Below are 24188 nucleotides of genomic sequence, written 5' to 3'. Positions count from 1 at the left end.
TTCTATTGCTAGTAACATCATTTATATTAATTAGGAATGAGTTTTGTTGCCAGTGCCAAACAAACAAAAACAACAATGGCTTTAAGAAACAGGAATTGTTTTTAATTACATAATAAAAAGTCTGATATTGCCAGCTTTGGTTAACTGATGTCCAGCAGTTTCTACAATTCTCTTGGCCATTCCTGCAGGATCAAAAAGGACTGCTGAACCCCCAGGTGTTGAGTTTGCACTCAAGGTGGGGGGAGGCAGATGAGGGTGCTGCATCTTCACGTACTCATCAGAGCAGCAAAAGCTCTCCCAGGAACTCCCAGCACACATCCACCTGTATTTCACTGGCTAAACCGTACCTAAATACATGAGAGCCCAAGAAACATGAGTATTTGTGTGAGTACATTCTTTCCCCAAATAAAAGCAGGATTCTTTTATCAAAAAGAAAGAGAGGTGGATAGTGAACATGTGACTAATGGTGCTTGCACACTGCTCAGAGAGGAGAATCACAATAAAAATAAAACAGAGTAATGTGGTAAGGAAGGAATGAAAGGATTCTGTAGGTTGTATGGTCAAAAAAGGCCAAGCTGAGACTTAAATGACAATAAGGAGTCAGACACAGAAGCTCTAGGAGAAGAGCACTCTCGGAAGAAAAATCAGCTGCTAGAAAGCCCAGCACACTCAGCGTGTTCAAAGAACAGAAAGAAGGCCCGTGTGGCTCAAGGGTAGAGGAAAGAGGAAGAATGATACACAAAAGCCAGACCACCCACATGAACAAGTGTTTAAGTTTCACTGTTTCCCTACACATTCTACCCCACAAACATGCTACCATCAACACCCTGTAACATTCTACCACAGCATTTCTGCTCATGTTTTTATCATCAAGTCACCCTTCATACTTCCTCTCTGTTATAAACTCTATCAGCCCTTTCAGTTTCAGCCCAAGTTTTGCTGACAAGTACCTCAGTCCGTAGTGACTATAGGACCTTTCTCAAAGTCCTATAGATTTGTCTACTATAGAATTAGGGATTACATCAGTGAATTAAGGAACTGTGCCTCAATTCCAAACCTGGCTGATCCTTACAAACTATGTGACCCTGGACAAGTTATTTAACCAGACTGTTTCTTTTTCCTCAGCTGTAATATGTTAGTATTGATAGCATTTATCTCAGAGTTATGATCATTAAATCAGTTAATATGTAAAGTACTCAGAAGATTACCTGGCATCTAACATGTTGACTATTATTATTATTATATGCTATTATTATATTATTTTTCTGGCATTTATTAAATATAGTACTTTAGAGTCATTTATTTTAATATCCATTTCATGTCTTCCCAACTAAATAACAAGCCCCATAGAATTTTAAAAGAAATCAGAGTTCTTATTATTAAATCCCAGAAATGAAAAAGACCTTTGAAAGAAAAATATCTCTCAGATTTTACTTGGAGAATATAGAAATAGAAGGAGGGGAAATAAAATCATGAACATAAACCTGAAACACTGAGGTTTTTACAAAAAGACATTCACCAAAATAGCAATGAGTATGGGACATTGCGTACCAGTGGAGAATATGGTAATGTTTGTTCTAAAAGAAGAAGCAAACTTACTCTCTTACTCTATGAGATGAAGGAGTAAAAGTTACAAGGAGGCTGATTCCAACTAAATGTAAGAAAAGCTTTTTGACAACAAGGGTCTGCCCAAAACCTGAAAAGACATCCAAATAAAATAATTAGCTCACAATTACCTGAAGTAAAGATTAGATAGCCAACTATCTGGATCATGAATTAATATATAAATAGGAAACCTTACAGCATAGTGTTCATGATTTAAACTGTCTGAAGATGCAAACTTTAACACTATCATTGATCAGTTGTGACCTTTGTGAAAGTACTGAACCTTTGTATGTACAAGATTCCTCATCTGTGCAATGAAGATAACAGTACCCACCTCAGCAGGTTTGTATAGATTAATATGAAATAATGTATATAAAGTACCAAGCACAATATCTGACATATGGCAAGGATTCAACAAACGTTAGCTTTGGAGTGAAAATTCTCTAAGATCTCTTGGATCTCTAGGATTCAATGGCTATAATATAATTTTGTTCTGTAGCTAGAGGACAACTGGCCATGATATATAATTTTTCCTCTGCTGCCATCCATTCCATAATCAAATGATTTACTTCCTAATACTCACATTTTTTATTTGAGATTTTCTGGCCTCAAACATCAGCACTCTTAGGTACTAAGTTTATCATTGAACAAGAGTATATTATTTGATGATAATCATCAGGCTGAGGACAAGTGAAAAAAAAGAAGAAAATGGAAACGTGAGTTAAGATAAAAATAAACATCAGGCCCTTTACAAGACAGCAGAGAAGATACAATCTAAATTCAGGGACTGGGAGGATGTTTGGGCAGTGTAGTCACCCTGCAGAACTTGGGAGAGGAACAGTGTATAAAGGCAGAAAAACAGGGGTGAGACACAAAACTAAAAACAAAGAAACTGATTAAAAGCCTGTATATTGATTTAATTCTCAGGTCTCTCTTTGCAACTGAATACCTTTCTTTGCTCCCCACTATCATGCCACACACAGGAAAATGAAGATTTATGCTTTGGAAAAACCAAATAAAGATATCAATTCTAGTACACAAGGCACAGTGAGACTACAAAAGCTAAGAAGGTAAGGCACAGTCTAAAATACTGAACTATAGAGCCCTCAGCATCCTTTACTTCCTGCTCCTGGGGCCCCAGCAGGCTACATACATTACACATGAAGATGGCAGAATTTTTCTCTGAAAAAAATGAAACAACTCCAGAGAAAAGATTACCACTTACTAACATTTGGGTATCACCCAATGAAAAGGCAAGCTTATCACCTGATCACCTAAAAGGAAGGTCCCCAGTTAAGAAGCCATGTTCAAACATACAGAACCTCTACTCAGCTCTATATTGCCTTACTCTTAAGTATAAATAGAACAAATAGATCTCCAGTTGTTTGGCAGAAAGCATCCAACGGAAAACTGAAAGATTAAAACAAATGAACAAAAACAGAAAAAGGATCCAAAAGGAATTATAAACAGCAAAAAAAAAAAAAAAAAAAGAAAAGAAAGAAAATTTCAAAATTACTGTAATTAATTTCCTCAAGGAGAAGAGGAGATAATCCATTCATTAAAAAAGAATACTATGAAAAAGCAATGATGGAAAAATATAAATAATTCCTAGAAATTTAATTATCATAATTGAAACTTAAGAACAACAGAAGAGTTTGAACATAAATAAAGGAAATCTCTGAATACAAAAAAGATGAAGACAAGGGAAACAGAAGCAGAAAGGATAGAAAAATTAGAGGAGCAACTCAGAAGGTCCAACAACTGTATATTAAGAGTTCCAGGAAGAAAGAATAAAGAAAACAAAAGAGAGGAAATAATGTTTTTTTTTTAATTTCAAGAAAGTTTCCCAGAATGGAAGGAAACAGGACAATCAATGAAAAAGAATGCAGACCAAGACACATAATGAAATTTCAGAATACTAGGAACAAATAATAATACCTAACATTTTATACAGTGTCTACCATAAATCAGGCACTAATCCATTCATTCACTTAATCCTCATAATTATGCTACAGAGAGAGGTAGCAATTATTATTTTCATTCCATGAGAAAACTGAGGCACAGGAAGATTAAGCAATATGGCCAGGGTAGAAAACAATCAGGTGGTGGAGCTGGTATTTAAACCTGAAAACTTTCAAAGAGACAAAAAGTTTACATTCAGAGGAAAAGAATTCAGAATGACATTAAACTTCTCAGCAGCAACAATGGATGCTAGAAGGGAGTAGAACAATGTCTCTATAGCTCAGGGGAGAAATTATTTTCTTTCTAGAATTCTGTAACAAATCAAATTATCAATAAATTCAAAAATAGAATAAAGATGTCAGACATGCAAGAATTAAAAAACTTTACCATCTATGCATCTTTTCCGTAGGAAGGTACTAGAAACTATGTTTCAGCAAAACAAGGGAGCAAATTCAGGAGAGATTCATAAGACAGGGGATCCAATTCAGGAAAGTAGCATTAGGAAGTTCCAGACAGACAACTCTGCATCAGGTCTAGAGAACAGTTAAGACTGGAGCAAACAGAAAACAGAGAGGAAAGTCTCCAGAAAAGAAAGGAGGAAAAAACCGATAGATTTTCACATTCATACTCAAGAAAAATTTGCTGCTAGTTATTTGACAGATTATGAGTAAACCTTTAGAAAAAGTATTAATTGGTACAAAGAAAACTGAAGAAATGAAAAGGGAGGGTATATAATATTAGCTTCAAGAAAAAAAAAGGTTAGAGAAAAAAGAAATGTAATCTGGCACACTGTATCATCAGTGAACATTTTGGAGGTATGATAACATGAACACTGGAGAGTGGTTTGACGAAAATCTGTGGGAGTGTGGCTGGGAGAAGGAGAAATGGAGTGAAGGGGTATGAGAGGAAAGCTAAATCCTCAAGGACTAAAACAGGAAACTAATAGATAATGTCTAAAATGGAAGTAATCAAGAAATGACAGAATAATCAAGAAAAAGCATATTACTTACAAATGTAGAGGGTAAAGTAATAGCCGGAAGAGTTGAACTGACTATATCTGAGGAGGTACTCTGTGGAATGAGGAGTAACAAGGAAAGGGACTCCTATGTTTCAGCATAAGCTAATTATTGCAATTATAATGGACTATTATAATACAAGATAAAGACACAGCCCTGTAAGGTAAATATAACAGAAAAAATAGGTGAAAATACACTGGATTTCCTATAATTCAATCACTGAGCTCCTTGCTCATGTATAAGAAAAACTAATAACAAAATCTCTCTAATTCATTCCTTCATTCAACAAATATTTATTGAACTCCTACAACACATCAGGCAGTTCTAGACACTGGGACATAATAATATACAAAACCAACAAATACCCCTGCCCTTGTCCATATTACATTCCAATGAAGTAGAAAGGTAATAAATAAGCATAATGCATCTGCATATGACACAGCAGAATATATATGTACATGTATATGTTTGTGTATTTAAAGGAACGTGTAAAAGAAAAAAGTGAAACAAGGAAAGAGGGAAATAATAAATGCATAAAGGGTGGCCAGGGAAGGCCTAAGAAGGTGACACTGGAGTAAAGACCTGATTAAAATGAGGGAGGGAACCATGAGCATATCTTCAGAGAGAGAAATGTAGGCACAAGAAAACAAACAGAATACCTTAAAGAGAAGGGGACCTAGCATTTTCAAGGAGATTTGTGGACTTGAGAGAGTTAGGAGAGGGGTAGGAGATGAGGTCAGAGAGGTCATGGGGGTGGAGGGAGACTATTTACATAAGGTCTTAAGGGTCACTATAAGAGCCTTTCCCTCTGAGTTGGAAAGCTAATGTAGGGTCTTGAATAAAAAGTAACACAACATTAGTTACATTTTAACAAAATCAGTCTGGCTGCTGTTTATTAAGAAAAGACTATAGACAGAACAAAAGGAGATCAGTTAGGAAGCTACTGCAATAATCCCAAGTAAAATATGATGGTGGGCCAAAATTGTTTTCATTTGGTTTATTTTACTTTACTTTTAAAATTTAGTAAAAAAATTTCTTTGGATGAATTTATGATAAAATTGTAACCCCATGTTCCTTTTTATAAATAGTATTCATGTGGAAAAATTCCAATGAAATATAGAAATTAATTTTTATGTTAGGATTTTTTAATGGACCTTTTTATTTTATAGTCACATCTTAAAACTTTAAAAATAGCTAATTTTTATAAATATAAATATTTGGAGGGCCACAGTGAGATTAATCCTGCAACCAAAAGCAATCATAAGAAATGGATAATGTAGATAAAGCAACTGTTGGAAAACATTTGAAAGCAACCAAGAAAAGTACATCTTGAGATGTAAAAATCTTAGAGAAGGGATGTACATCAAGAATTATAGAAGCCATAGGCAATGGAAAAGTATCCCTAAGGCACTGAATGAAACACTACTAACATAGAATTCTATCCAGTAAAATATCCTTCAATAATAAAGGCAGGTTCTTCCTCTTCCCTCCCCTACCCAATTTATTTGTAAAGCCACTAGATGAGACTGGGCAAAAAAGGCATCCTTGTAAGGATAGGGGAAGTCACTTCAGCCAACTGGGTGCTATACTTATAATTATTCTGTAAGACTGAAATTATTTCAAATTTTCAATGAACACAAAACAAAGATGTATTCAAACAAACAAAAACAGAGAATTTATCACCAGCAAAAAGCACTAAAAGAAATAGTAAAGGAAGTTCTTTAAGAGAAGCAAAATGATCCCAGTTGGAAACAGTAATAAAGAGAAGGAATGGAGGGCATCAGAAAGGGTAATATTGACTGTTTAAAACACAATGTCTTGTGGAATTTAAAATCCATACAGGTCACTTTTTGCAGACAACATACTATATATAGAAAACCCTAAAGACTCCACCAAAAAACCTTTAGAACTAATAACTGAATTCAGCAAAGTTGCAGGATATAAAATTAATATACTGAAATCTGTTGCATTCCTATATACTAACAACAAACTAGCAGAAAGAGAAATCAGGAAAACAATTCCATCTATAAATGCATCAAAAAGAATAAAATACCTAGGAATAAACCTAACCAAGGAGGGGAAAGACCTGGACTCAGAATATTGTAAGACACTCATGAGAGAATTTCAAGATACAAATAAATGGAAATCTATCCCATGCTCATGGATAGGAAGAATTAATATTGTCAAAATGGTTATCCTGCCCAAAGCAATTTACAGATTTAATGCAATCCCTATCAAAATACCAATGGCATTTTTCAATGACCTAGAGCAAATAAACCTAAAATTCATATGGAAATGGAGGAGGGTGCAGATTTAGCTCCCTGACTTTAAGCTCTACTACAAAGCCACAGTAATCAAGACAATTTGGTACTGGCAAAAGAACAGACCCATAGATCAATGGAACAGACTAGAGAGCCCTGATATAAACCCAAGCATATATGGTCAATTAATATACGATAAAGGAGCCATGGATATACAATGGGGAAATGACAGCCTCTTCAACAACTGGTGTTGGCAAAACTGGACAGCTACATGCAAGAGAATGACACTGGGTTATTGTCTAACCCCATACACAAAAGTAAACTCAAAATGGATCAAAGATCTGAATGTAAGTCATGAAACCATAAAACTCTTATAAGAAAACATAGGCAAAAATCTCTTGAATATAAACATGAGCAACGTTTTCCTGAATGCATCTCCCTAGGCAAGGGGAACAAAATAAAAAAATGAACAAATGGGACTACATCATGCTAAAAAGCTTCTATACAGCAAAGGACACCATCAGCAGAAAAGGCATCCTACAGTCTGGGAGAATATATTTGTAAATGACATATCCAACAAGGGGTTAACATCCAAAATATATAAAGAACTAATATGACTCAACACCAAAAAAATAAGTAACATGATTAAAAAACGGGCAGAGAAGCTGAACAGACACTTTTCCAAAGAAGAAATACAGACGGCATGAAAATAGAGGCACATGAAAAGATGCTCCACATCACTAATCATCAGGGAAATGCAAATCAAAACTACAATGAGTTACTAGCTCACACCAGTTAAAATGGCCACTATACAAAAGACAAAAAGTATCAAGTGTTGGTGAGGATGTGGAGAAAAGGGAACCCTCCTACACTGTTGGTGGGAATATAAATTGGTGCAGCCACTGTGGAAAGTAGTATGGAGGTTCCTCAAAAAACTAAAAATAGAAATACCACATGACCCAGTAATTCCACTTCAAGGAATTTACCCAAAGAAAACAAAATCCCTGATTCAAAAAGATATATGCACCCCTATGTTTACTGCTGGATTATTTACAATAGCCAATATATGGAAGCAATCTAAATGTCCATCAACAAATGAAGAGAAAAGAAGATGTACATATACACAATGGAATATTATTCAGCCATAAATAGGAAAGAAATCCTGCCATTTGCAATAACACGAATGTATCTAGAAGGTATTATGCTCAGTGAAATAAGCCAGGTGGAGAAAGATAAATACTATATGGTTTCACTTACTTGTGGAATCTAAAAGCAAAACAAAACAAAATGAACAAAACAGCAGTAGATGCATAGACACTGACAACTGGCTGGTGGTTACCATGGGGGAGGGGTTGTGGTGGATATTTGGGGAGGATGAGGGGAATAAAGCAGCACAAAGTTTTCAATCATTATACAAGTTGGTCACAGGGATGGTAGTTCAGCATGGAGAATATAGCCAATGATTCTGTAACATCTTTTTATGTTGACAGATAGTAAGAGCACTAGTAGGAGGGGGATTTAATAATGTAGGTAACTGTTGTATATCTGAAACCAACACAAGATTGTATATAAACTATACTTCAACAAGAAATAAAAAATAAAATCCATACAAGATATATAATAACAAAGCACAAAATAGACTTTAAGAAAAAAACATATTACTAGAGCTAGATGGTCATACAATTATAAAAGAGTCAATGCAACAGGAAGAATGAACAATCCTAAATCTGTATGTAACTAACAACATAGCCTCAAAATATATAAAACAAAAAGAAAAGTTAAAGGAGAAATGGAAAAGCCCACAATCACAACTGGAAACTTTTATTATGTATCTTATACATCATGCAGGACATCAAAAGTTTTCACCTGCTTAATTATCTTAGAGATAGGAGGGACAGAGAAAAGAAAGGGAGGGCACTGTTAACGGAAAGATCAGAGACAAGATTAAATAGGACTATTACATAGAGATGCTCAAGTCTGAAGACGTGGCAGATAGAAGAGTAGTTGTTTTAGATACACTACCAGAAACCTGACTTCATCATATTGACCTCATTTTCAAATTTCCACCTGTCAATTCTCTGGGACTGCTTGCCTCCCTATCCACAGGGATTTCACAACTGACCATTTCAGTGAAATAAAATATACTCCTAACTCTACCTGAAATTTTGCTATCCCTATTGGGCCAAACTCTATCGTTCACTTCACATGTTCCCAATTTAATGTTTTCCAAGCATTCTTAAACAAGTCATGAAACTATGCTAAGTTTATTATAATTAAGAGAATGCTCACTGTGCTCTTGTTGATTTTTACTAATTGTGTGGTAGGTTTAAATAGGGGAGGTTTCATGGGCCAGTTAAGACTTTGTTGGACCTTAAGGAAAATGCAGTGACTCTATCTTATAAAATGTGTTTGTACTCCCCAAATTAAATTACGTCTTTCCTATTTTTCTTTTCCCTACCACTGTATTTTTTTCATGCAATTTTAAATTTTTGTTTGCATTTATTTGTCTATTTAATGTCCATGTTGTCCACTGGACTACAAGTTCATAAAGTCAGGAGTTATAACTCTCTTGTTCACCATTGCCTACCCAGATCCAGACAGTCATTTGACAAATATACTGAGCACTTACAACAGGACAGGCACTATTCTAGATGCTTTGGGATACATAAACGACACAAACAGACAAAACAGTCCTGCCCTTGTGTAGTTTATATTCCACTGGAGAAGACAGATAGTAATAAATACAATAGATTAAGTAAATTATATAGTGTATTAAAAAGTTATAAGTGCTAAGAAAAAACAAAGATAAGGTAAGAGGGAATGGTGGGGAACAGTGTACTTTCATATAAGGTGGTCAGATTAGGTCTCACTGAGAAGGAAACAGCTGAGCCAAAACTTAAAGAGACAAGAGAATCAGCCATGCAGATATTTGAGAGAAAAAAAAAGCATTTCAGTCCAGTGCAAAGGCTCTCAGACAGGCATCTGTCTATTAAGTCAGAGATCTGAATAGAGGCCAACATGGCTAAAGGAGTGAAAGAGAAGGACAATACAAGATGAAGGGCTGAGGCTAAGAAGGTGAGCCATGGAAACAGATCATCTAGGACCTTGGAGGATATAGTAAGGACTTGTTTTACTTTTAAATGAACTGGGAAGTCAATGCAGGTTTTGAGGAGAAGGGTGATCACCCAGGCTGCTGAATTGAGGATAGGTTGAGGGGAGGGGACTGACTTGGAAACGAATTAAGAGGCTACCATCATAATGATGGTGACTCAGACCAGTATAGTACCAGCGGAGCTGTGAAAAGTGGTCTACTTCTATATATACTCCGAATGTATAACTGGTTATGGGATATGAGAAATAGGAAGGAGGTAGAGATAACTCTATGGCTTTTGGCCTGAGCAGACAGAAGGATAGGTTTGCCTTCAAATGAGATGAGGAAAACAACGAGTAGAACAGGCTTGAAAAGGATGATTAGGAATTTGATTTTGTATATGCACGTCAGACATACAAAGGGATGTTGAATGGTAGTTTGCAATATATAATCTGTAATTTGAAAGAGAGGTTTGAGCTAAAGATATGATCTTGGTTTTATTTTTATTTGACTTATAATTGATATTTAAAGATGTATGACTGGATGAAATCACCAAGATAAAGAAAATACATGAGAACTGAAGGTAAAGCCTTAAGGTACTCGAACATTAAGAGGCTGGGAAGAATAGTTCGCAAAGGAGAGGGGAAAACAAGTGAAGAATGAGGAAAGCCATGAGTTTGGTTACAGAAGCCAAAGGAAGAGAGTGTATGAAGGAACAGTGCATGCTCAGGCTCTGCAAGTACTAGGGTCAAGACAAGTAAGATGATGCCACCAATGGACTTAGCAATGTGGGGGTCATCAGTGACCCTGAATAGGTGCTTTGGTAGAGTGGTGTGGGGAGAGCACTCAAATCTCTTGTTGACTAAATGAATCCCCACATGAATGAACTATTAACTTTTCCTCCTAGACAGTTAGATGTAAAACAGACTTGTCTTTGGGCTCTCCCTTTCACTTGCCCCCAAATCTAACTGATTGCCTAGTCTTACTGACTCTGCTTTCACAAACTCTCTCAAAACAGTTCCTTCCTTTCCCGTCCCATAGCTCTGTCCTAATCCAAGTCTTTGAAGAAGACATTACAAATCAATGAAGAAAGGTTGACCTTTTAATAAATGATGCTAGAATGACCAGTTATCCATGTTAAGAATGTAGGTCATATATATATGACTTTGGTTATTACTGATTTCTTTTGATACAAAATTCAAAGTCCATAAAGAAAAAAGATTAATTTGACTAAAACTAAAGACAACATTAACAAGTGAAAATGGTAGCCTAGGAGAATATACTTACAACACTAGAGCATATAAATGGTAACATCCAGATTATAAACTTGATTTGATTTTCAAATGGGCTAATAAACCTTATTAAGATGTTCAATTTCACTAGCAGTGAGGGAAATACATTAAAGGTACAAAAAGATACTATTTACATTTATCAGATTGGTCAAAAATGTAAAAGTCTGACACTATCAAATGTTGATAAGGATGTGAAGCATTGGAGATTCTCATATACTACTTGGTACAATCACTGTGGAGAGCATTTCACAGTATCAAGCAAACCAAAAGATCATTGGTGAACAGCTTAATAACATCATTAATGAACAGTTTAATAACATGCAAGGCAACATATGTTGTTTATAGATGTAAAAAGTATGGGCATTATATACTAATTTAGGATAGTAGTTACCACTAGGAAGGAAGGAAAGGAGTAAGACTGGAGGAGGCAACACTTCAATTATTTGTATTTTTTCTTAAACTCAACAGTAGCACAAGGGTTTTTATTATGTTATTCTCTATTTTTCTGTATGCTTGAGATTAAAAAGCTAATATAATAAAATCAACATATTACTAAGTACAAACTCCTTTAGCCTAGCAGTAAAGGCTCCCCAAACTATTATTCCAACTTTCTGTTCTAGGCTCATCCTATAGCACTGTTTGCCAAGCTTTTGATTTATATACTGCTTTCATTATTTCTATGTATGCCACCTCTTATGAATAATGAAAATTTTCCTTTCACCTTAGACTTAAATAGCCTGTATAGATCAAGGAATAATAGGAAATCACATCTCTAATATGCCAGTTGTATTTTTCTAATATGAACATAAATAAATATATTAAAACTTCAATCCTACTGCCACCTAAAAATACCAAGTATCCCACTTTGGGTTGCACTGTCTAACAACAGTGGTTCTCAAACTTGGTGTACAAGATTACTTCAGAGGTTTGTTAGAAATGGAGACTCCCAAGCCACACCTCTAGGTACTGACTCAGGCAGTCGGAAGACAGAAATCCTACCCTATACGTATCCCTGGCCCCTAACATACTGGACTATTTGCCATTCTGTAGACAAGCTCTACATTTTCCTTTTCCAATACCTTTACCCTTGTTATTTCCTCTGCTTGAAGTACCCTTCCTTCTCCCTAAGCAAACAAAAAGTAAGCCTACACTTAAGGCCCATATTAAATATCACCATCACAATGAAGAACTTGGACTTGGATGTGACATCTCTCTCATTTCAATACTCTTCCTTCTCCTATCAATTTATTTCTATTTCTGTATAGGTGCTTATCATATTTAACATAACACTTATATATTTGCCTTATTCCTCCTCCTGGACTATAAATGCTACTTGAGGGCAGAAGCCTTATACCTTGTCAAAAGTAGGGATCATAGCTTTGTCATTTTGTGCTTTCAACATGATAGTTACTCAAATACTTGCTGGTCTGAGCTCTGCTAAACAATACTTATTAACACTTTAAAAATCATGTATCATAAGGCAGCAGAATATTCATTCACATAGCATTACAAACTGAACATGCGAATCAAGCAAAAGTAAATGATCAAGTTATTAATTGACAAAGCAAGTTTTTGATACGGCTAAAAAGTGATTAACTTGAAAACAACACTTTTACTAAAAAAAAAAAAAGTGAATTGACTCTGGCAAAATTCTCAGTACTTCCAAATGGCATTTCAATATCATTTATCTTTGCTTTAATATCACATTACTCTGATACATCAACACCAATAATTTCTAAGTATTTTCCCAACATAAAAACCATAGTAAATATCAGCATAAAAACCACAAAAACTGTTTTTAATCAGAAAAGATCAACATGTAACTGATTTGTGAATCTGGCTTTTCAACTTGATAAGAATAATTTAGTTTGTTTCTATTCCAGGAAGTAGACTACTTTACTCTAAACATATTTATTTTAATCTACTTTGAAAATAAACTAATGGAAACAGAAACTGGACTTTTAAATGGGAAATGTTCAACATCAATCTATATTACAATTATCATCTGGATTTGTATATCTTGTATAAACAAATATATAATTCTTTATAAAACAGAATTATCAAACTAAAACATACAAATGTATGTACTAATTTCCAGTAATAAAAGAAAGGAAAAAATGGAGAATACATATTTTGTTGTGTTCACTTGGCCTTCCAGGTTGAAAAGGAGAATGAAAAGGCGACAACTGTGAGAAATGAAGGATAAGGAAAGGTTCTCACATATCTCATTTTCTCCTCTCTTCATTCATTTTTCTGTCATGTTCCTGTTAAATTTCCTCTCTTACACGGCAGGTCAAGTAAACTAAACCTAGCTTATGTGAAACTTTTTATTTAACTTTTTCATACTACTTTTACATTGAAGAAATAAAATTTCAAGTCACTACATGTCCATTTTCTGGAATAAAATTAACTGGAAGTAAAGCAATAAAAGGTACTATTATATCTGAGCTCAAGTTAAGAATTCCTCAAAATAATTCTAGTATTGGTTTTACTTAACATAAAATGATAACTTCTAACTATTGAACTAATAGATATCCAGTAATGCTTACTTCCTAAATAAGTAATTTTTCAGATTTTCTAAAGTACTAAATATAGATGGACTCTAAGGCTCTATAAATGTTTTAGCAGTACTCAACAACCAGAAAAATACAGAGGTTTAAAGGTAATGAGAAGGAGTAAAATAAACCTATTTCAAAGATCCTATAAGTAGAATACATCAGATTAGACAAGCTTATTAGAAGGTAACAACACAGCTCAATTGATAAAGCAGTTCTGAGAAATCTGAAAATACAATTTCTCTTTTAAAAAAAATCAAAGCAGCACTTGGACTAACAAGAAATAATACACAATTTGGCTTAATCAAATACTTCATTAATTTTTTTCTGCCCCCTAAGGTATTGCCCTTTTAAAATCCTCTTCAAATAAAATATAACCTAATTGCTTGCACATGGCTACAGTTTGCAAAGGGATTTTTATTTCAACAGTGCCACCTAGTGGAGCAGTTAATACTTTGAACTGGTCACTAGTTGGTTTCGTTAGTCTCAAAGGCTAGAAGTCACCAAATTATTTTCTGGTTCACAATATTTCTAATAGTATTAACATTCAAGGGGAAAGTTATCATAAGTTATTGACTTCTGTCTTCTGATAGACTATCTCTAGTAAAAATTAGGTCATTGGCAAATATAATTATAATATTTTAAATTAAAGTACCTTAGTGATTTCTTCAGAGGCTCGTTTGAAGTCCTGAACATTTCGACAGTAAAATCCTATTGTACAGCTAGGATCCATTTTTCGAAATGACATCTTTTTGGGTGAAGAGCAGTGGAATGTCTATAATTTTAAAAAAGGTTCCTTAGGATTAGTTTTATTTGATGGATTTAAGTGTATGCAAGAATATTATTTAATTTAAAATTTGCTATTTAGCTTTCCCAAAACTGTAACACTTTCAAATAGTGTTTTAGTCTATCCTATACAGAGGGTTCTTTCCACTTTCCAAAGGTGTGAAACATAAAAGCCTATATTGTGTATTGTATATCCAATTCACCAAATCTCCGCCTCATACGACATTGGTGCCATTCTACTAAAGAAAGGAAGGGTGTTAAAGTGGTATGCATTTATTTCTAACACTTGCAGAAGGGAGGAAAATGTACCCCTGAAAAACATATCAAAAAGCTGGTACCAGGTTTAGAATTAAGTTAGCTATTTCTATGAAAGTGCAACCAAGTCTGCTTTGTTGGATAGTCTAAATATTTATAAACCTTTAAATAAGGATATCAAGAATTTGTAAACAAATACACATATTCATGTAAATGTTCTGTAATGATATGAAGAAGTCAATTAAGAGTTTTAGCAATTGACACAATTAGTATGTAATTGCATATTCTCCCAACCTATTATTCTACTGTGCTTTACTTTTAGTTCTTGTTTATTTCCATACAGGATACAGGTGAAAATTGTTCTATTATGGTCTTTGCACTCCTCCTTACCAATCCTTCTGTCCCTTTAGTTCACTTTTCACAAGTGGTCACAGTGCCAAAGATATAAATGGGCTGGGGAGGCTGCTCAAGCCTCTCTATTTTTGCCAGTGGGATGTACCTATTAGCAGAGTTCAGTGTCTTTACCACAAAAGCAGAAAAGGGGCAGAATATAAAGCTAATCATGCCATTTTTTTTATTCACCACCACATTTTGGTGCTTTGTTTAAAATACATTTTTTTGTAATACTGTTTGATGCTTATATATCTTTAAATATCACTGTTGCTACCAAGTCTTTTTTTGCATGTATAAAAAATCATGTTTATGTAAAAAAGGAGGGTCACATATATTCATATTTGCTTATGTTTCATAAATACACTCTACCGGGATATACAAAAATTCAGAAGTTTAGAGGAGAGAGAAAACTGAGCAGATGGGAGGGAGGCAAGTATGGGAAATTGTTGTATATTTTATATTTTTGATTTAAAGAACAATCTCAATTAAGAAATAATCTAGGCTGGATTTGAACTCATGAACTTAACATTTCCCTACATGTAATGCATAAAACTGAAGGTTTTTAATTTGAAACTATTAAAATGCAGAAAAAGATAGGCTTTCATATTTATTATATTCATGGTGAATCAATTAAAATAACTCACTCTCTTTTCTCCCCCTACATCTTGGTCATCCAATTAGTATCCCATATTATCACCAGAGGATATATAAAATATATACATGCAAGCTGCTTTTATTTCCTTCTGAATAGTTCAGTCGTAGTATTAGATTTAAATCCAACATCAGAGCAGTAAATATAGACCAAATAAATGTATTTTCAAAACTATGACTTCCATAAAACATTTAACACCTTCTTCATACAGAGAAATCCAACCTAACTAGAACCCTCCAGAGCAGTAGTCAACGTAAGTATTGTCTTAGTTGGGCTTTTTCTAACAATATTTCACCTGTTTTATTTATGAAGAGATATTAAAAACTGATCTGGAAAGGCATTTAAGACCTAAGAAACTTTTTAGTTAACAATATACAGGAGTATTTTAGTGTATAAGGTACAGACCGTTCTACGCCATATTTACAAAAAATTACATTCAAGGTAGGTAAAAATGATCATTTGCCCATGTCCTTCCAAACACAATAATAAGGAATGTTTATTAGTTTTTACTACTTGGGGATAAGGAGGAAGGACCAAAAGTTTGTGCAAGGTCCAACAAAGTATTTTTTTAATTCATTTACAATGGTGTTTACACATTATACTAAAGCAATGATTAAAGTTTTCAGGTAAGAACCAATAAGAGTAAGCTGAAAAGGCTTAGGTCTCTATCATTGTATTGCTTTAATCATCATAGATAGTAATGGCAAATACTAAATTGCTATTCATGGTTGTTTTGATATCTACAAAGAACTTTTTAATTATTCACAAAAACACAGATATAAATCTCTGATCATTGAAATTGCTAGTGGATGTTACTACATGAATAATAGGAAACATTATAGAGAGGCATTATATATCATTTAAATTTAAAATTACATTCTTTTGTTAACCCAAGAATATTTTTAAGTCAAATCAACACTAATTTAGAATGCAGAATCACCTCTATTTATTGCAGAACAAGTTAGATTTTAAAATATTTTCCCAAGAGGCATTACAAAGCTATGTTCATTGTGATAATTCCTTCAGCTATGCACTTATGATTTCTTTTTTAACTTTTAAAATTCTAATGATTGATAAGAGTAGCAACTTGCACTTCACAAAAATATTTTAGGGAGTATTCACTAAGTACACTTCTGTGACAATGAAACATGTTTCTGAAAAAACTTCCCAGGGTGAGTCAATTCCCACTTATTTCATTTTCAATACATTATTTATTCATTGCTTCAACAGATAGTGATCAGGCACCTACTAAGTGCCAGGCACTATTCTTGGCTTATTATTTGGAAAAGTGGGTCCTATCACCTGATGACACAAACAACACTGAAACAAGTAGTTTTAGTATAGCTATGTTATTGTGGTGACTTAGATGAGGCTTCCTGAGAGAGAATATGCTTACTAAAAAGCCCCTCCTACTAACTGCAATTCACATGTGTAATTCATAAAGGGTACATCTTTCACTGATGAATTCACTCATCCATCTGTTTAATCACATCATTCTTATAGCTTTAATGCCACTATTCTCTGAATTTATTAAGATAGATTAAAATAGTCACCACTGTCATGAACCTTCTAAAACCTGAAACCCAGGAACCAGAACAGACTAACGTGTATAAATGAGGCTTTTCTTACCTTATTAATATTCTATAAATATTAAGGTAATAGAACATTACCTTAATAGTGGAACAGAATTTGTTATTTGTAAAGGTTAGAACCTGCCATCACAAAAGTGTATCATAAACATGGACAGTGACTACAATGAAGTGGGGGGGTCACTTGATAATATGGGTTGAATGCAGTAACCACAATGTTGCTCATGTGAAACCTTCATAAGATTGTGCATCAATGATACCTTAATTTTTTTAAAAGTGTATCATAAATAACATGAAACAATAGTTTATAGTTTGGGAAGTCTTAATTTATTAAATATATACACACACAAGCACATAAATGCATTTTAAGCTAGGCTTTTCATCCCAACAATTGAAACTTTGCCTATCCTACACCACTGACAATGGGAATCCACAATTCAACATACCCTCACTGCTAAAGCCCATCTGAGTTCTTCTCAATCTCTTCTAATCTGAAATTGTCCTATCATGACTTTTCCTTTAGGTTGTTCAGGCTGCTCATTTGAACCCCATTCCCTATATGAAAATTATAGAGTATGGGTTTACACATTATAATATGTCCTCACTAAACTATGTGCTCCATTCCTCAGTCCTGACCAAGGATTGCCCTGGCATATACCCACTACTAAACTGAGGATCTAAATATGACTACTTAGGTTCACTTCACAATGTTAAAAACTCAGTCAAGATAACAAAAGATGAGGAAGATTCTTAAAAGTTGGTATAGAAATTCAATAGTATATATCCATATAATGTAAAAGAAAATGTCACAAGAATTAAAAATTAATACAAATATACATAATTCAAAGCATTTGGAACTACAGAGGAAAAGAGTTCGACAGAGGACTCTCAAGTGCTTAGGAAACTGCCTTGCCCATAGAAAGAGTTCAATAAACTATAGCTTAAAAAGGAAGAAATAACTTGGTCTGGTTTGGTTTCAAAATTTTTAAAGTTGAACTCTAGAAATGTGTGTGTGTGTGTGTGTGTGTGTGTGTGTGTGTGTGTAGAGAGAGAGAGAGAGAGAGAGCACAGGAAAGGATGGTTAGTAATATAGGGTAGTTAAAATACCTCCATTTGGAGCATTTTAAGCTAAAGAAATGATAAAGAACAAAAAGTGAAATACTACTTCTGTATAAAAATAGACACTGTACTTTCTGTATTATATTCTCATATGAAAATAAATGATACTATTCACTAAATAATCTTAAATAAATTTCTGCATTGAAAAAAATTTAAAAACTGTCCAGGGGAATAATACAGACAAGTCGAGATACCCTACCAGCATCTTAAAAATATAACATCTATTCCCACTCTCTTGGTGGACCAATGTGTAAGAAATAAATGCTTGTGTGCTTTTAAGAAGTTAATTTCACAAGTTTTACTTTACAAAGTAGAGAAATAAAGAAAGAAAATCAGTTCTTTTCCATTTTCACTGCTACCATCTTACAAGCTTTCACTGACTCCCTCATGAAGTGTTGCAACAGTGTCCCGATAATGAGGTATAACCTTTCTAATATTGATTGTTGTAGACATAACCAGGATATTCATTCACCTGGCATCTTTGTAGAATCTCTCAAAGTATCAACTGAATAGTCTCTCTCTCTCCACTAGCCAAAATAATCAACCTTAATAATCTTCTAATTTGCCAATTTTAGATTATATTAGAACACTATGAACAATTTTTCCATCTAAATTTCAAGTATCTACTTTCTAAGGAGTCAATTTAGCACAGATACACTGGAACTTAGACACAGGAATCAGTGCGACAAGACCACAAAGCAGCAGATAGAGAATTAAATGTAGTTCATGCAGCCCAATTCTATAGTGCCTTCCATAGTAACAATCAGTCAACCAGAAATATTTATTAAGGTTTACAAGCAAGATACTATGAAGGAAGAAAGTAGAAAGCAAACCTTACCTCTGGCCTCAAGATGCTTGTACTTTAGTTGATATAACAGTTCACAAAGGATGCTAGGATGTTTTATAATGTATCTTTCAGAACTAGATTTTAATCTTGCAGTTTATCTATTTTCATAATCTACCCCTGAAATGCTATTAGGTATTAATATTAGCTAGCAAGCTCTTACTAAAACAAAGAACAAAACCACAATTCAAACTTGTCAAGCCCTTGAGAATTAGTGATCCATGTCATTTAAGTGATTAAAATTATTTTAAAAGTCTGTAAAAACAACAACTGGGAAAATAAAAGCCAAAACCACATAATAATTACAGGTCTCACATACTCTGAAAATCTTCTGAATTAAAATACTGGATCACAAAATAATCAACATAAAGGAAGGGAAGATGTTAGGAAACCAAAGCTAACCAAATATTAGAAACCCAACTAACCTCTTGAAAACTTAGAGACAAAGACTTAATTATTCTACATAAAGCAAAATAATTTAGCAGAAATTTAAGTCACTTTGTCATCTAACTCAATCCCATAACCTTGTTTTTCTCCCCCTTCCTTTATTTCTTTTTTTAAACATGCCTAACATTTTAAATTCTTCAGTACTGTTCAGCTATATATCTACAAAATTATTTGGAGGCCTGATCATTTATTTTGGTAGGGCTAGGGTACCTAACAAGTTAGAGACAAAGACAAATGAAGAAAAAAGTATATCATAAATTAAAATTCAGCAACAAATCATTTAACCTTAAATCATTGTGTGGGTTATGGTTTTATTAAATCAGCAAGACATTGATTATTAACTTGTAACTGTAATACCAGAAAAGCATAGCAGCTTGGCACATCTCAAAATCAGAGTTTGCTTCATATGGTAAGAAAACAGTACCAGCTCTTTATCTATAGTACCTCAAGAGGGAAATCCTTTATGCTGACATCTACAAAAGACTGGCAGTAATGAGGATCCATGTAAATCAAACTGTCATCTACAAGGACAAAACAGGAGACAAGTAATTCAAAAAACACCTTATTATTACACTGCTTACAATCCAATTTCTATGTAGAACAGCTGAAAAAAAACTGGGAGTAACAGCTTGCCAGACTGATATTCATTGACTGAAACATAGGTTTGCACAGGACAGATTAACTTCTGCATAATCAAATATGCTTGTATAAGCAGAATTTTTATAAAGTGATGAGACTGTCATTTAATTTTTGGTGATAAAATTACTTTCACAAACATACAATTATATTCTACAGTTTGCATATGAAAAATGTATTGCACTACTTTATCCTGACAAGAAGAACATATTGCTTGTCATTTTATCATCAACTAGCACCACTATAACTGGTAAAAAGTAAATATGTAAATAGCAACTGCCAGAATGTGGCAGCAATGTCTTCTGAAGTTAGAGAAACTAATAAATTATGCCTTGTTTATGCAATAACAGAAATTAAACATACATTTTACAGAATCCAATTATGTGTGGACCAAATGACAAATGAGTGGCTATGGTAGGACTGATGAATTTATAAGGTATTCATTTTGTTCTGTTAATCATCCTGTTTCCAAATGATACCATATTAACTTTCTGACTTTTAAAAGAAAATAATGAAGAAACACATTTTATTAAATCACTAACCTTGAAATCCAGCAAAGTAATATGACTGTTTAGGTTTGCCACCAATAATACCCACACAATATTCAAGGCTTAAAATACCCTGCCAAAAAAAATTAATTCAGATTTAGAGTCAAGAGATAAATGGTAACTATTCAAAGCAACCAAATTTGTATTACCAATATTAGCAGTTCCTAAACATTCACCCCTAGTTATATTTTTATTACATTTGTCCTCATGTTCGGAAATCCTTTTGTCTACCTATCCTATTTTCCATTTTTTAAAAATCACTCAACATTAACATGACTAAATCAAATATTCTGATTAGCATATCATTCAACAACATTAAACATCTACTAAATGCCAGATATAGAGAGAAACATTACCACACAGAAGCAATGAAATTCCTGTGAAAGCCAAAGCCCTTGAACTTTCAGTAGGCTAGCACAGCCCTATCATGATCAATGTACTATTTCCTTCAGGTTTTTTTAAATGCTACAAATAGCTCTTAGACCTTGTTACGTCACTGAGTCTTAGAATCCCAAACTAAAAACCATTTGTAATCAATGGCATTCACTTGAAAACATTTTTATGGTACTTCATTTGGAATAAATATAAAGATGATTGAAAGCAACTTAATCCAAGGAAAATAATAACTATTGTGTTTAAAGCTAATTTATTTTGCTAACTTCAAAATGTCAGAGATACCTCAATAAACTATTTAGTATGACCCCTCAGCCTCTATTCTAAGCAGAACTCTATTGAAGCTCGGCCAAATAATTCTACACCTTTTAGAGAAAACACGTCCAGTGGAGTCAACTGGAAACACAGCAGTGGAATCAGTAATGACTTGTCAATGGTTCCTGCATTAATTTTAGTATGTACTATGTTAGAAAACACAAATAATGACAAAGTATACCATATAAAATCCCAGAAGTATTAAAACATAGTTAAACTTTCCTTCTCTTAGATGACAGGATTTTTTTATTTCTAGAAAGTAAAAAAATAAAGAATATATAAACAAATGCTTTTTCTCCTTTAACAATAATCAAATCACAGTTTTTGCAAGGCTTAATTATTTTCTTAAAAGTAGTAGGCAGTCATTGTAAAAACCACACTCGCAGAAAATACGTATTATAAGATAAAAATTTCTCACAGCTGGACGGAAGCACCCTGGCACATTCAGCCCAGCAGCTGAGAATCCCAGGGAATTCAGGGCACCCTAACCCCCTTGGCGGCAGCGCAGCTCTGAGGCCCCTCGCAGCGATAAACACCTCCCGATTCCACCTCCGAGGCGGATGCGCCATGGCAGAGCAGCAGCCTGAGGCCAGCCACGCCCACAGCAGCCAGGCAGAGCTTCTTCCACAGTGGCTGGGCAAGAATCAGAGATGCCGTCTGCACGCAGCTGCCCAGCACAAGCCACAAGGGGTCGCTGTTCTCCCAGGAAAGGAAGGCCATAAACTAGCAAGAAGGGACATTCTCTCAGCCGACACACACGCCAGCTCCCCACAACTAACCCTATCACCATGAAAAGGCAGAAGAATTTAATCCAGACCAAAATCACGGAGACAACCTCTGAGAAGGAGCTTGGAGAGATAGACCTAACCAATCTTCCTGAAAAAGAATTCAAAATAAAGGTCATAACCATGTTGATGGACTTGCAGAGAAATATGCAAGAGCTAAGGAGGGAGACTACAAAAATAAAACAATCTCTGGAAGAATTTAAAAGCAGAATGGATGAGATGCAAGAGGCCATTAATGGAATAGAAACCAGAGAACAAGAACACATAGAAGCTGACACAGAGAGAGATAAAAGGATCTCCAGGAATGAAACAATATTAAGAGAACTGTATGATCAATCCAAAATGAACAATATCTGCATTATAGGGGTAACAGAAGAAGAAAAGAGAGAAAAAGGGATAGAAAGTGTATCTGAAGAAATAATTGCTGAGAACTTCACCAAACTGCTGGGGAAATAATTGCTCAGACCACGGAAGTACACAGAACTCCCAACAAAAGGGACCCAAGGAGGACAACACCAAGACACATAATAATTAAAATGGCAAAGATCAAGGACAAGGACAGAGTCTTAAAGGCAGCTAGAGAGAGAAAAAAGGTCACCTACAAAGGAAAACCCATCAGGCTATCATCAGACTTCTCAACAGAAACCTTAGAGACCAGAAGAGAATGGCATGATATATTTAATGGAATGAAACAGAAGGGGCTAGAACCAAGAATACTGTATCTAGCACGATCATCATTTAAATATGAAGGAGGGACTAAACAATTCCCAGACAAGCAAACGTTGAGGGAATTTGCCTCCCATAAACCACCTCTACAGGATACTTTAAAGGGACTGCTCTAGATGGGAGCACTCCTAAGGTTAAATAGATGTCACCAGAGAAAATAAAATCACAGCAAAGAAAGCAGACCAACCAAATACTAACTAAAGGCAAAAAATAAAATCAACTACTCACAAAGCAGCCAAAGGAAACACAAGAGTACAGAATAAAACACCTAACATATAAAGAATGGAGGAGGAGGAATAAGAAGGGAGAGAAATAAAGAATCATCAGACTGTGTTTATAATAGTTTAATAAGCGAGTTAAGTCAGACAGTTAAATAGTAAAGAAGCTACCCTTGAACCTTCATAGCCACGAACCTAAAGCCTGCAATGGCAATAAGTACATATTTCTCAATAATCATCCTAAATGTAAATGGACTGAATGCACCAATCAAAAAACACAGAATAATAGAATGAATAAAAAAGCAAGACCCATCCATATGCTGCTTACAAGAGACTCACCTCAAACCCAAACACAAGCACAGACTAAAAGTCAAGGGATGGAAAAAGATATTTCATGCAAACAACAGGGACAAAAAAGCAGGTGTTGCAGTACTAGTATCAGACAAAATAGACTTCTATTATTCAACAGCTTTTCCCCAAACAAAAAATCCTTCACACAATTAGAAAGGGCCTTAATTTAGCTTGAGGCAATCTGATCAGCTGATACACAATGTTTCTGACAGAGGGACCCATGAAGAAGTTAAAGCTCTAAGCCCTCCAGAGATGGAAAAGAAGAGAATATATATAGCAGGAGTCATCACGGACTCTCCCCAGGAAAGGAATGATTCCAAATGATGGAAGAAAGACTTGGTTCTTGACT

The 24188-nt window shown here is 34.4% G+C and overlaps 1 protein-coding gene across 6 annotated transcripts in view; it reads right to left on the bottom strand.

The window, feature by feature from the left end:
• Positions 1-24188, bottom strand: part of ATG4C (autophagy related 4C cysteine peptidase) — a 112464-nt gene that overhangs the window by 5073 nt on the left and 83203 nt on the right. For all 6 annotated transcript variants that reach the window (XM_037024350.2, XM_037024351.2, XM_073234060.1 and 3 more), the window contains 3 exons: positions 21046-21124; positions 20312-20388; positions 14438-14557 (listed from right to left, as the gene is read on the bottom strand). In XM_037024350.2, the coding sequence (XP_036880245.1) occupies positions 14438-14557; positions 20312-20388; positions 21046-21124 (276 nt within the window). The remainder of the gene's footprint in view (positions 1-14437; positions 14558-20311; positions 20389-21045; positions 21125-24188) is intronic.

The sequence above is a fragment of the Manis javanica genome, chromosome 4 (assembly GCF_040802235.1).
Source record: "Manis javanica isolate MJ-LG chromosome 4, MJ_LKY, whole genome shotgun sequence".
NCBI lineage: Eukaryota > Metazoa > Chordata > Mammalia > Pholidota > Manidae > Manis > Manis javanica.
The sequence above is the reverse complement of the archived record's forward strand: the minus strand, read 5'-3'. Positions and strand labels throughout refer to the sequence as shown.